This window comes from Salarias fasciatus, chromosome 17, assembly GCF_902148845.1.
Source record: "Salarias fasciatus chromosome 17, fSalaFa1.1, whole genome shotgun sequence".
Lineage (NCBI taxonomy): Eukaryota > Metazoa > Chordata > Actinopteri > Blenniiformes > Blenniidae > Salarias > Salarias fasciatus.
The window spans coordinates 13947908-13963076 of record NC_043761.1 but is presented as its reverse complement, the minus strand read 5'-3'; the positions used below and the strand labels follow the sequence as shown (position 1 = coordinate 13963076).

General features: G+C 43.5%; 1 protein-coding gene and 1 long non-coding RNA gene across 2 annotated transcripts; both read right to left on the bottom strand.

The window, feature by feature from the left end:
* Positions 1–135: 135 nt before the first annotated feature.
* LOC115404162 (sortilin) lies at positions 136–8108 on the bottom strand. Its single transcript, XM_030113389.1, has 21 exons — positions 7782–8108; positions 6987–7049; positions 6684–6760; positions 6518–6614; positions 6248–6415; positions 6018–6091; positions 5882–5928; positions 5534–5670; positions 5353–5436; positions 4358–4418; positions 3276–3428; positions 3037–3134; positions 2843–2942; positions 2586–2760; positions 2304–2497; positions 2014–2206; positions 1778–1894; positions 1550–1694; positions 1357–1463; positions 1160–1277; positions 136–1065 (listed from the first exon to the last, which is right to left on the bottom strand). The coding sequence occupies exons 1-21, from the start codon at positions 8016–8018 to the stop codon at positions 1051–1053; spliced, it is 2460 nt and encodes an 819-aa protein (XP_029969249.1). The 5' UTR covers positions 8019–8108; the 3' UTR covers positions 136–1050.
* Positions 8109–10576: 2468 nt separating this feature from the next.
* LOC115404366 (uncharacterized) lies at positions 10577–12171 on the bottom strand. Its single transcript, XR_003933342.1, has 2 exons — positions 12033–12171; positions 10577–11092 (listed from the first exon to the last, which is right to left on the bottom strand). It is a non-coding gene; the product is annotated as an uncharacterized LOC115404366 (long non-coding RNA).
* Positions 12172–15169: the final 2998 nt, after the last annotated feature.

Genomic DNA, 15169 nt, shown 5'->3' with positions numbered 1-15169 from the left:
GACGTGTTGAACTCGAACATCTGTTTTCATGACAGAGTGAGACATCTGTCAAAAACACCTCTTTGTCTTCTTCCTCCTTCCTCATTAAGAAGCAGATGAAACATGTTGCAGCGCCAACACTGCCACCTACCGGGCAGCTTTTAAAGTACAGCTTTATTTTGTCTGCTGAATTTAGTTTTGTTACAAATCCACATTTTCAGGATTGTTTCAGACTGTTTTCACATTAAACAGAAAAAGGTGGAGAAAAAACAATGAATGAAAAAATACTGGAATATTTTGATTTCAATTTCCCCGAAGACACTGTGTGAAGCTCGCTCATAAAACATGAAGATGATACAGAAGTGCAAAAAAAGCTGTAATTCTGGAGAAATTCCAGCAGGAGTTGATGATGCTGGTTTCAAAAAGAGCCCTGATCTCATCAGAACCCATTAAAAGATGTCGATTTTCAGAATGCAAATAAACATATAAAGCGGCGCTTTATATGTTTATTTGCATTCTTTAAAAGCGCAGAACATATTCTGGTCTCTGTCACAAGTTTCTACAACCGACAGGCTGGACCAATCACATTTGCATCCGGTTTCAAATGTTCAATATGGAGACGTCCTGCTGGACTCGCTGAAATCTTCACAGCGGGATTTCGGAACACTATGGGTGACGTCACAAAAGCTTTATCCACTGTATTTACCATCTATGCTCCCTCTGCTTTCACTGGACTTGAAAGGAATCGTGAACGCTCATCTTAATAAAAACAGGAGTTATTCTGGAGGCGAGTGTCCATATAAACTGATCTGAATCTTTTACAATCGTAAAATAAAACCTCCTTGTTCAGCATCTGCACCTATACTCTTCATCTTTGGCTCTGTCTCACAAAATTACACAACAGTACATATCTATTTTTCTTAAAAAAAAGAAAAAAAAGTGAAGCAGTGAAAAAAAAAAAATCAGCTCAATAAATTAAGGCTTTCAGTGTTTTCATATCAACGACAAATCCAAGAAAATATAGGCGGCCGTTTCTTCAAACACAACATCCATCACACCCCCAGAAATGCGTCATACGAGGAGATCCTGTTGAAGAGAGGACAAAATGTTTCAGTATGAAAGAAGGTTGAACAGTATGGAATCATATAAGGTGAAAACAGGAGCACTAAATATATCTTACATCATCTGAATCCTGATGGCAGGCTGTGCCGTTGCTGCTCGTGCCACTCTCGTGATCGAGTGTGACGCCGTTGTTGTCCTCCTGGATCCGGAGGTTTGAGAAACGATACTCAGGGCACCTGTTAAAGAAGATAAAAGAAACTAAGTGAAGCTGGTGGGTGCAGATATAATCACAGCAGGGATGTGCTTCTGTCTCACCTGTGTCTGTACATCACTCTTCTGACAACCAGGACAGCAGAGACGATGGCGATCAGGACGATGAGTCCGGCTCCGGTGCACACCAGAATCAGCACCAGCCTTTCTCGCTGGAAAATACACAAATCGACTGAAGCAAACACACACACTGCCTTGTTAGACATCAGAGAGTCGGGATCTGTGAGGACCGACTGACCGGCGTGTCGAAGTGTGTGACCGAAGACGTGGACTTCTCCGGCGGACCCGGGCTGGGTTTAACTCCACAGGGTCTGATCACCGTCTGCATGGCCTGCTGAGGAGTGAATCCCCCCTCGCACCGGTTACTGGGCACCTTCCGATACCTTCACATGCATGAATCAATCAGAGATTTGCATTTGCCTGAGATCGAAGCATTTTTTTTTTTTCTATTTTAAAAGAATTGTACCCAGCTGTCAGCAGCTCGTCCTCCTCCCCATTCAGACAGATCTCCAAGGTTTTATTTGCTGCACTTGGTTGTCTGACACACTCGGAGGTGTTAACGTGGCGATAGTAGCCGTAGTCACTTTCATCAAGGACAGAGGGAGGATTATCAGGGGGAATATTTTAAAGGCTACTCATAATAACAAAATGAAGAAACAGTGAAAATACAGGCTTTTTAAACTTGCCCACGGTGTGACATACCATAAGTAGTCCTCCCTGGTGCACAGGCAGGAGCTCTGCTTCTTGCTCACTTCAAAGCCGCGGCCGTTCCTGCACACAGACTGCTTCTTCAGCCTCCTGTACGTCTCCTTCATGCCCAGGACGCAGCCGGTTCTGTCCGGTTCGGCTCCCTGTGCTGCATGCGCCAGCCACTCTTCGTAGTCCTGGTCGTTACCTGGAGAAGTACATGAATGAAAAAGTCTTAGGTCACGTTTTTGCCATAGTCAACTAAATGGACACAGAGGCCGAGGACAGACAGTACGCTGGCTTACACTCTCTTGTGATGAGGCTCTGGAAGTCGATGGTGACGGCCACCCACATGGGCTGGCCGTCGTCCTCCGGCCTGAAGCCCCACACGCTGACGTTCATGGCCTTGGTGCCCGGCTCGGACGCCAGCCCGGCGAAGAAGAAAGGCTGCTCTGTGAAGTTGTAGGACTTCCAGCACTGGCCCTCGTCCGTGGAAAACCTGGCGGAAAGAAACAGCAGCAACCGATGAGTATCATTTACAGGGTTGGTACTGTTAACCGAACATAGAGTGGAAGATTCGTCTTTACTTTATCGTCTTGACTTGTCTGTCTCGCTGGACCTCAACAGCAACAATCAGACCCCCAGAGTCCAGTATGCTGTAGTGGTGCGGACCCCTCAGAGTCCCCCTCCAGTTGTAACCCCCGTCTGAAGACACAAACACGTCTGGATGCTGCGAGGATGAAAGAGAATCACCCACAGTGCCTGAGGAAGGAGAAAAACCCACCGATTTCAGACAATTACTTAGATTGAAATCTTGTTTGACCATGATTCCCAGTTCCATTACCGTGAGCGATGACGAGGCCGACGGCGGTCGGCTCGGACAGAGCCAACATGGGCACCAGTCGGTTATTGCGACTATGCTCACCATGAATGTGGAGGTTGCACTGTGAAAGTGCAAAATGAAGAAAGACTTGTCGAATAAAGAAGTAAACTGTGAATATCCAGACAGGGATTAGGCTTTTCTTCACGTTATCGTACCTTCTTGACTTGGTCCTCACAGTTCACGTTCTCCGGCTTGTTGAGTTGCCGCCATGTTCCTCCTCTGTTGAAGGAAATGACGGATCTTATGCGTCCATCTGCAACAAAAAGTGTAGAATTAAATCGGTAACATAAGGAAAACATGGATTTTTTTTTAACTGTGTATTTATGTAGAAGCATACTGTATATTTTATTTTTTAGATAATAAAAAGGAGAAAAGAGTCTGACCAGATTCTTACCCAAATCCAGTTTGTTAGTCAGATAAACTCCTCTCAGGGAAGTAATGTTGGTGAAATCGCTCTTCCTCTGACCGTCAAACAGATGGCGCTCCAGGGATTTAGAGAACAGGATCCCGCGGTCGTCTGAGGTGTACATGGTCCCAAAGTAAGTGTCTGAGACAGAAAGAGACAAGGGGAGGACAGCTTTCAGTCTCTCAATGAGAGAAATCCAGCATTTAATTCAACGTTTACGGGAGGCAGTTGCAGCTGTTCGACTCCTCACGTCACCTTCAGAGAGATTTAGCACCTGGGAACGGCTGACTCAAAACCTTTCAACATCAGCATCGTCCATCAGCGTCTATCCGTGCGAAGCTGCCGCACGTGTCAGCTGAGGGCCTTGAAGGACGAGCCGGGCTGGCGGAGGGGGACGGGCGTCGCAGGGGTTTGCGAGCATGTGTGTGTGTGTGTGTGTGTTTGCGTTACACCCTGATACCAAGATATGTTTGTCAGCTTTTGCTGTGTAACCCAAATCTGCCTCACTTCAGCAAACAAGAGATAAAGCCCCCTTCGGCCCGTATCGCCCGTATTTATCTCTGCAGAACAAAAGTCCCCGTCACCCCGAGACGTACGGCGCGAAGCTGGAGCCGGCGCTGAAAAACACAACTTTAAAGCCAGAATAAATGGGAGTAGAGTGAGAAAAAGAGTGAGTGGAGAGAATGATGTGAAGAGAGAGGGCGAGAAAGGAAAGGAACAAAGAGTTGGCAGCTGAAGTTGTACACACACACACACACACTCACACACACACTCAATATGATGGAGTGATTTGTCAGCAACACTAAGAACTTGTGAAACCAGTCGGGTCTTTGCTGTTGAGCTTTTCCATGACAACAAAAAGGGGCTGAGAGAGCTATAAATCCCATCAGGCTGTGTGGGCATATTTGCCAATACGTGTCAAGCATGCTGTCGAGTTTTTGAAGGCGTGTGTGCGAGTGTGTGTGTGTGTGTGTGTGTGTGTGTGTTTGCATTTTGAATGGAAAAATATGGACAAAGAGATTAACTGTGCCCTCGAGTGTGAGTGTGTGTGTGCAGTGTTTGTGTGGTACCTCCCGGGTTGTCCACATGCATGAAGAGCATGTCCTCGTCTCCGTCCAGGATGGAGTAGAACTGCAAACACACACACACACACACACACACACACACACACAAAAAGTGGGTGAGAGAATCTCCTTTTGTTTTGCAGGCTAAAAAAAACCACAGTGTTGTGATGACTGCTTTAATCCCAGTTTAATCATCGTGAGAGAGAGTGTGTGTTTGTGCTGTCAACAGCTTATGTGTGTGTGTGTGTGTGTGTGTGTGTGTGTGTGTGTGTGTGTGTGTGTGTGTGTGTGTGGGTGTTTCATCAGAGCAGGTGTTTGTTCAGTTGGAAATGTTGCAGCTGAAGTCAACTTCTTTAACGTCCCAACCCCACACACACACACACACACACACACACACACACACACACACTGTCAAAACAAAACATGTGAGCCACTGTGGATCTGCAAGGCTTACAAAAACACGTGGCCTGAAGTTCATTCAGTCAACATTTCTTCTTTTTGGGGCTGAATAAACCAGACTAACTCATCTTATGAAATTACATTACCATTGAACCGATTTGATTTTAAGTTATTTATTAATCAAAGAGTCCAGATGAGGAGGAAGCTCGAGTTGAATTCTGCCACATTTCTTAATCAACTGATACAAAAGGCAACTTTACTCATACGCCCGTTTTACTTTTGCTTCCACTTTTACTCATTTTGTACACGTGGCTCCCATGTGCTGAGGCCGTAACAGAAAGTAAGTACTTGTAAATAAATAATATGAGTACTTCTGTCACTTCAAGGTAGAAATATTAAAAGTTATGACCAAACACCCCCCCAAAATAAAATAAAATGAAAAAGATTATAAATTTAAATGATTAATATACTCAGTTTTATTCAGTTTATCATAATTAGTGTCTGAAAAATCTGGAGAGAAATGCACAATTTAAGAAATATGGTCACTTTGCCAGTAAAGGAGTTGAATACAAACCATAAGTGACAAAACATGCTTGTCTCACCTGCTCGGTGGACGCAGAGGGAAGCAGCGCTCGGCTGAAGGTTTCTCCTTGGTCTGATGAGAAATACATGACACGAGGGGTTCTCTGGGAGCGAAACAGTGCATCACTAAGTAGACAAAAACTCACTCCTTCACTGATTTACACTATTTTGAAGCGGAGGTTTTGTTCCCGTGCGACTCACCGGATCTTCCATCACAGAGAAGAAGAGGAAAGCTCCGATGTAGCCGAAGCTGTAGATGTCCTCGTGGATGGTGGCGAAGGTCTTCCCCAGATCGCTTGTTTTCTTGAGCAGTAAATCTCCCCTCTCATCCTCCTCAACTGTGACACAAAGGATTCAGTTATTTATAAAAATTTATCTGACTTTGTGTTGATTAGATGCAAGTTCCTGATATTACTGCTTAATTTTTAGTTTCCAAAGTGCCTTAATTCCAAAGATGTTACACTCGGATGTGATTTTTTTTTTAAAGCATCAAACTTTTGCAAAGCAGCTGAACAAATATCAACATAGCGTGGTGTTTTAGTTTCTCACCTGGATCTACTCGAATGCAGCTGAAGAACAAGTTGATGCCAGCTCCCCTAAAGGAACAGAGGAAGTTGGTCGTGATTATTTCTGCATGTGAGAGTGATGGTGTCGTTTCCCCACCAATCACTCTGTATATCCTCACCATGAGTAAGAATGCACTCCATCATAGACTTTTGTCCACCTGGCACCAAAGTCCAGAGAGAGCCAGAGACTGCCCTGAAAATCAGGAAACAGGAATGTTTACCTTCCCTTTCAAGGTGTGTTCGCGGTGTGTGTGCACACTTCACACAGGTGTTTGTGCCTTGACCAAGAAAACTAAACAAAAAGGGGAAAAAAATTGACGAGAAACGAGGCTTGATTACAAAGACTCACATCGATGCTGAGGGCCACGAGGTAGTCGGGGTTGAGGAAGTGGTACGTGATTGGCTGAGCCAGGTGGAAAGGCAGCTGGATGAACTTGAAAGTTGCGCCGGCGTCAACAGAGGTGAAGATGATCCCGCCGGGATTGTCGACCACCGGGATGTCTGCTGTCAGGATCACCTGGCCAACAAAGACGAATGAGCGTGAAAACTTCACACACTTCACACATTGATAAAGAAGAGAGGCTCCAGTCACATGTCGTCCGGAGGGCTGCTGACTTACAGAGCTCCCCGGCCCCACGCTGACTCCAAACTCCTCCTTGATGAAGGTGTGGTTGATGCGCTGGGAGATGTCGTGGAAGGATTTGCCGTAATCGGTGCTGGGGGAGGAGAAAGGGAGTCATGTTTTGATTGAGAGGAACGTGCGAGCCCGTCGGATGCTCACTCACCTTCTGTAAAGCCGAGAGGAGCCTCCATCTAGAAAAGAGTCAATAGGAGCGCTAAATGTGGACAGCACCAGGATCACCTGATAAATGCAGCAAAATGGTTAAAACTTCTCTTCAGTGGTGTAAAAAAACATCTGAACTAAACTCCAAAAGTTCAGTTGGAGGACAAATAGGACAGTTATAGCAATTTTATAGCCAATTTTGACATATGCACTTTCAATTTGTCAATCTTAAAGTTATAATACTATCTTCATAAGTAGGATGTCTGGAGATGATATACAGCGACATTCAAAATGAAATACTCACTCCTGTACCGTCGCCCACCCACGTGAGAATTACATAGGAGCCATCGTCACCATTAAACCCTGTCTAGGAGAGAGAGGAGAAGGGTGCATAATATGTAAATATGGACAACAAAGAAGTGGGTCAAAATGACTATTTGCTAGATTTGTGGTAAAAAAAAGTGAGGTTGCTCCCTCCTGAGCAAAGCTAGTTTATTTAGAATTCCTTGTTTGCAGGTTGAACTGCAACAATGTGCTCAAAATAAGTCTTTCTTTCTCTTTAGGTTTGGACAATCAAGGACACAATACACCTTTGTTGGTTTTAGTTGTCATTCATATTACAGAAACACGAACTTTGGCTTGAATTTCACTTTTATTTGCTCTGTTTTAGCTTCTTGTGTGTCTCCTCAACTTATATACAAGTGTCATGCCATCCAGAATATTATCGTGCCACACTTATGTGCACTCACCTTGTATATCTAAAAATGCATTTGATGTAAATTAAAGCTCAAACTTCAGAACATGTAATAATGTAAGTCATCTGATTTCTCCAGTTTCCCGTTTTGCACACTGCGTCAGTTGTTATTGGGTTGGAGCCCAGAATGTCCGGTCAGAGCTCAGAGGAGCAACATGAAGTGTGAGATCCAGATACCAAAGGCATGCACATAAAAAAAAAAATGTACAAGATTGATTACTTTGTCATACAGCACAGAATTATCGTTTTGAAAAAGAAAAAATGTTTTTACGCACAAACAAAACAGCCAATGACTTCAGGATTATTAAAAATAAAATAAAATAAAATAAAAAACACGCAGCTCACCTCGTGTGTGTTATCATCCAGAACCTTGTGCTCTGCCGGGGTGAGGGGGAGCCGGCAGGAGGCGAAGGGAGGACCGTGTGAAAGCTGCGATGCGCCGGCGGCCCCGCCGGGATCCCTCCTGGGGCGTGTGCGCCCCTGACCCCTGCCAGGATCCTGCTCAGATCCTGGCTTCCCTCTGCTTTCAGCGCCCAGCACATGGACGCACAGCCCGCCGAGGAGCACAAATCTCCACCACATATCTGCACCGACCAAATCCCAGAGGGGAGAACACCTGTCCGAGCGCCTGGGACCGAGACGCGCGCCGACACTGGCGCAGGTAATAACGCAGCGCGCTGAAGTCAAGTGGGGGTGGGAAGTGTTTGGACGGGTCATTAACATAAAAAGTGCTGCGTGGAGTGGCGTTTCCACCCTCAGCAGGTGTTTCTGCCCCTATCCCGGCGACCTGGTTTAAGATTTAGAGAAGGGGTGATGGAAAAGGCTCTTATCAGAGAGAGAGAGAGAGAGAGAGGATGAGGGAAGTTCTTTTGTGTTGCGCTCAGGTGCTGTGAAAAATCTTTGACTCTTGACAACAGGAGTTAGAATTGTACACAAGACCTTTTGATACAGAAAGACTCTAATGACGGGGAACTTCGGAATTACGCGCAGTCGTGGCACAGCACGCAGTCAGCCGCTCCATCCTCCCCACTCCCATCCGTTTCACAAAATCCCACCAAGATAATGATAGCTGAACAAAAACTGATTAAAAAAAAAACCAAACAAAAAAACTAAAAAACAAGATATTAAACCCCTGGAACAGTGTCCCACAATGCCTTTCACCTAATTGAATAAAGGTGTGTCTCAGACAAGTGTTCCATATGCTGCCATTCCTTCATTATTTGCCTCTTTATTATTATTTGCTTCTTTGTTATCCCTTTGGCCTCTGATACTCAATGGAATTTCAGCTATGACATCTCATGATAGCACCTGCTGAGCAAGTTCATCCACTACTTTGGTGCCTTTCACACATGCGCTTGACCTCCTGCGTTTCCTAAATCTAGTAATAGATAAAGTTTCCAGGAATTCATGAACAATGTCTGACAGCAATAGCAATGCAAAGCGGCAAACGAAGTGTTGCTTTTTCCGCTGTTGAGTCCTCATCGTGTTCTCATCATCACATTGATCTTCAGTTTCGGAACAGTGATTCTGCAGGACTGGATCTCTCCTGACCTAGTTTCATATCCTTTCGCTTCTCCATGCAAAGCAGTCCTGCTTTGACTTGCCCATCTGGAATGGAAGATGCTATGATCAAGCAGCTTGGGTGCCTCCAGAGGTCTCCTTATTTGCTGTTGCCATCTGAATCAGACTTCTCACTGGGAAGCAAGAAATCTTTAATGGCATTGTGAAACCATCACGCAACCATCAATTATGCAACAAATGACTGATCACTGAGCTGCAGCAGAAGTGCCAGAATAGTATTTCTTGGCAGAATCGCTGCAGAGCGTCAGTTTCCGTGTAACGTGAATGAGTAAGCCTGTCTGAAGCAACTCGTGATGGGAGGTTCAGACAACACACAGCTGTTTGCCCGCAGGCTGCTCCATCGCTCCAGCTGTGACATGTTTCTTTTATCCTCGACACACTGAAAGGTGACATGAAATTAATTTTCCATCTTAAACTGTTGTTTGAAAATGTGTCGTTAAAAAAAAGTCAATAGTGCAAGAGACATGACCTCATTTAACTCATTCAAAAGTTTCTTTTAGAGAACACCACAGCAAGACAGAGGCAAATCTTTCTGGATGTGACCCAGATACATGAACAATGCCTGGAACATAGCAGAATTTTTAGAACAAAGGTGTTTATATTAAATATTATTTTTGAATACTGGTTGTTGGGAGGCTTAAAACAGAGACTAGGTGGAGAAATGGAAAGTTGTTGAAAAAACTTCAGGATATGTCTGAACATAATGGGCTCCTAATGACGCACGGCTGATGAATGGCTGGCATGTGTGTGATAATTTCACCACTGTGACTATCATTTACCATCACAACTGTTGCCAGATCATTGGCACACTTACCTCCCCTCTAATGGAAATGTTCAGAGGACAGTTCAAAAAAGGTCAACATGGAGTTGGATTGAAAACTTGACGATTTCAAGCAATGCTTAACCTTCATGAAAGCAGGATGATTGTACTAGACCCCGTTGTATGACTGTATGAGTCCATGGATTGTATATTTTACGAGCCTCAGTGGATTTCTCAGGATGTTTGAAAAATAAAAGATATGTCTTCTCCACACTGGCCGGAAAATGGTGATTAAATTGGCTTTGACGTTTTGAAAAGCAGAGATAATCATGACTTTCGTCTTCAGCCATCTCACTGAATCGAGCTCTAATGACTAATTTGGCGAGCCATGCCACGAGGTGTAGCTGGAACGCTCAACTCTCTTTTAAAAGGAAAAATGAACTGAAAAGAACAGCTCTATCTTTCACAGGTCTTGAGCAATACATCATAAGTGAAACATTGCAAAGTCACTTTACTGTTTCAACAGTAGCAGGCTATTAAAAAGGGTTCCAAAAGTAGCAGACATTGCTGTACTGTTCTGTGTAGTTGCATAAGTAACCATGTGAGGAAAAAGGAAGAATCACTTTTTGAACAGCCAAATGCTTTTTTCTGTTTGTTTTTTTTCTTTTTCTGGCATTTCGTCTACTCTTTGAAAGAAGCTGAGACTCTGTCAGGACCTGCTCTTTCCCTTCTCAGTCCAACGCCAAATTACCATCAATATTTCTTATCGCATCGTTAAAGTGGACCCATTAAAAAAACATGGCTCTGCAGGGTTTTATTCACAAAATGACAAAACTGTTCACTTTTAGTGCAAGAATCAGTGTTCAGTAGTGCTTTCATGTTTGTCGTCACATTTTAGTTTTTTTTTAGCTGCTACAGTTCGTTTTAACAGGAACCAACTGCTCAAGACACAACATGACAGCAGGTACCCAGCAAGTCGCAACCGGCTTCTTGCAGGGGGAAACGCAATCCGGGAAAAATGTCCAGACCACGGCACAGTTTGAACACGCTGTGTGTCAGTCCAACAGTCTGACCGCGGCGCCGTCACGAGCCCGGATCTGTAGTCACCGCCGGTCGCTTGTTGCTGCTCGATGAGAGCTGCCTGTCAGTCTGATGGGCCACCTCTCTGATGTAGCGGTGGTCCGGGGTGTACATGAGGCCACCGATGTGGTCCGCCAGCTCAGAAATGACTGCAACGAAGTACAGTGCCATCCCAAAAACAGACAATCCGATTATCTTGAGGAATGCTGCCATTGGTCCGATCGGTCCGACTGGTCTGCAAGAAACAAAAACAAAACAATAAGTATAGCTTAGATAGCGAGGCAGGTAAGGTTACTTTCACGTAACTGGCAACAAGAGTATTTTTCAAATGGGAATTTGCTATTTTCCAGCTCACAAAAGCAATATGGCCACTTTAAGATTTAAACAAGATAATTCACATACAGAAGTTTGTCTTCTGCTGTTAACTTATCAAGTAATCATTGATGAAGCTTAATAATCACAAAATCAAATCTATTTCATGGAAGTATCAAGAACAGGTGCTGTTATTTATCATATACTTCCAGACTTTTAGTGACAACGTTCCTTTTTCTTTTTTTTTTTCTTTTTTTTTTTTTATTATATTTTGGCTGGTCAAGCTACTTGATGAGGAGATGAAGTCTCTGTGTGAAAAATGTAGCAGATAATCTGGGTGATCTGAGAAAGTGGGATACTCTGAAGAGCTTTCAAAACTAATTTCACACCACAGTTTATTATTAACAACAGCTATGTTGTAGGTAAAATCTGATCATATCCATCCGCTTTTAGAAGTTCAGTTTTCTTGAAAATCCTGATTTTCCATCCATCTGGATGATGATCACTTCTCTGAAACGTGCAGATTTTCTTGGGGCTTCCATCAAACCTGTCGGACTGATCTGAAACCTCCCGGTTGGGGTTCTCCAGGTTGATGTGTTGAGATAAACTGGCATCAGCTGAGACGGTGGTACGTTTACCGACTGCTTGGAAACCCGCTTAACTTTTACCTCCATAAAACACATTCAATTGTCAAGGAGAGCTCAGCTGGACCGTGAACGCATCGTCGCATTGCAAGCGCGTGTAATAGCATCAGACATCGGTCACGCGGAGTGCATGGCTTAAGAAAAACGGTAGAAAAACAGGAACCGCTCAGTGAAAAGGTGAGCATAATTCATTTGGACGTTAAAAATAAAACCACTCACTCGACTTGGTCGTGTCTCGCGCCGCCGTCGCCGTCCTCGTGAGCCGCGGTAGTTTTCCAGACGCAGCTGCCTTCGCGAGCGCAGCTCACACGCGGTTTTGTTCAGCAGCGACTACAGACGCATTTCCTGTTCTTATGAAGGCGGAGGAGCTGTTCATCCCAGCAGACACGACTCCCCCCTCCTCTCTGTGCTGTCAGGCCGCCCGCCTGCTGTGAAACTGGCATCTCTCTGCCCGAGGAGCTGCGGCTCAACTGTTTCCTCTTCAAACGACCGCATGACCTGAGGAGACCCGCGGACTTTCCACCGCGGGGACTTTTCCTCGCTAAGAAATCACTGTTTGGTTTGAGCAGCGATGCAGATGTTCAGTCATCGTGCTTTAGTTAGCAAATTCACATGCAACATTTCCACTCTATCAAGTTCACGAGTGCATTTAAAAATGCAGAACTGAAGATATGTTATTATGCTGCAATTATGCTGACAGACGCCAAACCAGTGAGGGAAACTTTAGTCTAAAAATAAGCATACAAGTGCTTCATTTCTTCAAATGTTTCAGTTGTTTACTCCATCTGCCTTCCACATGAGAGGCCTGAAGTTAGATTAAATCCAAAAAGCACAATTCGTTTATGTCTTCGTAATTATACTGTGTTATAGACTGTACATCTATTTTGACAAAAATCAAAAGTTGATTAAAAGAAATGTGGTGTAAATCATAATACGGCCCTTTTTACTGAAATGTGGTGCAATTTGTTGCTGAAATCTGATGAACTGCCTCAAGTTGTAACAACGCGCACGTGCTTGACACGCTGTAATTGTGTTTGATGTAATAAACTGCCGCAGCCACTAGATGGCAGTGTCTGACAGAAAGGAGCTAAATGATAGTTTTATTTATTTATTTATTTATCTTTATTTATTTATTGTCTTGCTGCAGACTAACCCTTTAAATCTGCTGCTTTATTAGCTTTAAAAATCCGAAGGTCTGTGTCCAGTCTTGGACCTTTGGGGTTATTTTTGTCAGCATGTTCCTCTATTTCAATTAGAATTTTTTTTAAATGAACCTCAAGAGAGTCATATAGACAAAAAGTTTGTTATGTTAGTTATTACTGAGGAGTGTAAGAACACAAACCCTTAAAAAAAAGTATACCTTATGGTGTTTCTCGTCATTTTCGACCCATTTGCATTTACTTCAAAAGAAAGGCAAAAAGGCAGCAGAACTTCAATGCAGATGGAAAATAAAAAGCAGAACTATTAATAAAACAACACAGAGATTTTCCGGCACTGATGCACTTTGTGATGTGAAAAGAGTGCTAGGTAAGCTCTACAGCTGCCCGACCAAGGCTGCAGCTTCTCGCCGCCCTCTTTCTGTTCCCTCAATGCGTGGCTTGACAAGGGAATTTCCCAACTCCTCAAGAAATATTCTCCCTTAGTGGATGTGGGTCCACAACACAGACACATCAAGTATGTTGTAAAATACAACTATTGGCTATCTCCTGCTCATTTGCAGTGTAGGTGGCAGTCAGCATGTCCAGGTTATGAACTCCTGCAAGATATCAGGCCACAAGCATACATTGATATCAACGATACATCACAGCAAAACCTGTGACTCCAGGGGAAATGCAGCAGCTGCCCTGCCATGTACACCAAGACCACTGAGCTCTAACACATTTGACCATTTTTGGACTTCTTTCAGCGGCAGCAGCTTCACCACCGCTGACCTCCTCATCATGTGTCTCTTTCTTCTGGATGATACTCTCCATCATCTTCCTCCTCAGAAACCTGCTCATCTGTGTCATTGTACTGCTCTGTTTCCTCTCCCTTATTTACACCAAAAATGCCTTTCAGAACTTGGCCACAGCGAATCTTCTTTCCATTTTTGCAGGCTGTGAGCTCCACACTGAATTGACCTCACATGTCTGGACATGCCCGCCTTTGCTTGTTTTGTTCTCATGTCTCTTGTGAGGTTTTTTTTTTTTTTTTAATATATACTCTGTTAATGATTTTCACATAAAACACCAGAAAAAGCAAAGCCATGCAGTTATTACTAACAATAATGACAGTTGCATTTTATTCTGTCAATTTGAAAAACAGTGTTTGGAGCATTATTGCTCCGTGTTATGAATAACCGGGGGAACTTTAATAGCCATTATTATTCATTCCACTCCAACTTTTCGACTGTCGGGAAAACATCTGCCTGAATGGTTTATAGCTTCATAAGACATGCTTCACTGACTTATTTCCACCTGTTATTCATTACTGAGCTGGGGAGCGATTTATGCCTGTATTTAGATTAATCCTTCTATGAAAATCCAAATTAAATTTGGGGGATTTGGGACATAGTTTCTGGATCTCATCATGATTGTGCAAAGCAGCAGTTTTTGGAAAGCTTATATATTTGATATATTATTATATATCAACTACATCAGGACTTAAAACATCATTATTTGCTCAGACAGTACAGTAAATAATACATTTTGCTTGTTACCTTTATCTTAATATAGCTTTTACTTTATCAGTTTTCCTTTTAACACTTTTCTTAATCTCTGTATTTTGTTGTATTTCCTTGTGAAGCACTGTGAATTGCCAACAGTCTGAATGATGCTATATAATCAAACTCAGCTTGTTGTACTTCTTATTTAATGAATATTTTAGGTAACAATCTGTATTTTTATTTAAACTGAAACCGAAGTCATTCGCTGAATTGCTGTTGTATTTCCGAAACAGGTAATATTAAGAAAAAAAAATCAATTGAAGTATGAGATTAACATTCAGTTATCATCATACATACATAAATATCACTCAAAGCAAACGCTCAGCTCTATTCTCAGTCCATTGTCCATCCTGCAATCATCTTTCTGTCGAACTCTTGCTTTATTTGACAGTGTGTGGGGCTAAGATGAGGTAAATCTGACAGCAGGAGACACACAGAAAATTATTTTTCCTCTGCTCCTCAGCACCCTGCTGGACCTGCAGCCCCTTTTCGTACCTTTTCCCAGAAGGCAGCAGGAAGAAGATGTGTTGAGAAGGGTGTTATTGCTGTCAGGATGCTGCGCTGCCTTCAGGAGAGAAGGATAGGCTTGTGCAAAGGCCTGAACAAGGCGATGAAGATGTAAGCCCCCCAGGAGAAAGTGTCCAGGTGAATC

Bases quoted from the DNA above. Each gene is read 5' to 3' on its own strand.
- LOC115404162 (XM_030113389.1), bottom strand. From the start codon at position 8,018: ATGTGGTGGAGATTTGTGCTCCTCGGCGGGCTGTGCGTCCATGTGCTG. The intron at 5,671-5,881 runs GTGAGAAACTAA...TTTGTGTCACAG, and splicing joins CTGCATTCGAGTAGATCCAG to TTGAGGAGGATGAGAGGGGA. The intron at 3,429-4,357 runs GTACCACACAAA...TTTCTGTCTCAG, and splicing joins GCATGTGGACAACCCGGGAG to ACACTTACTTTGGGACCATG.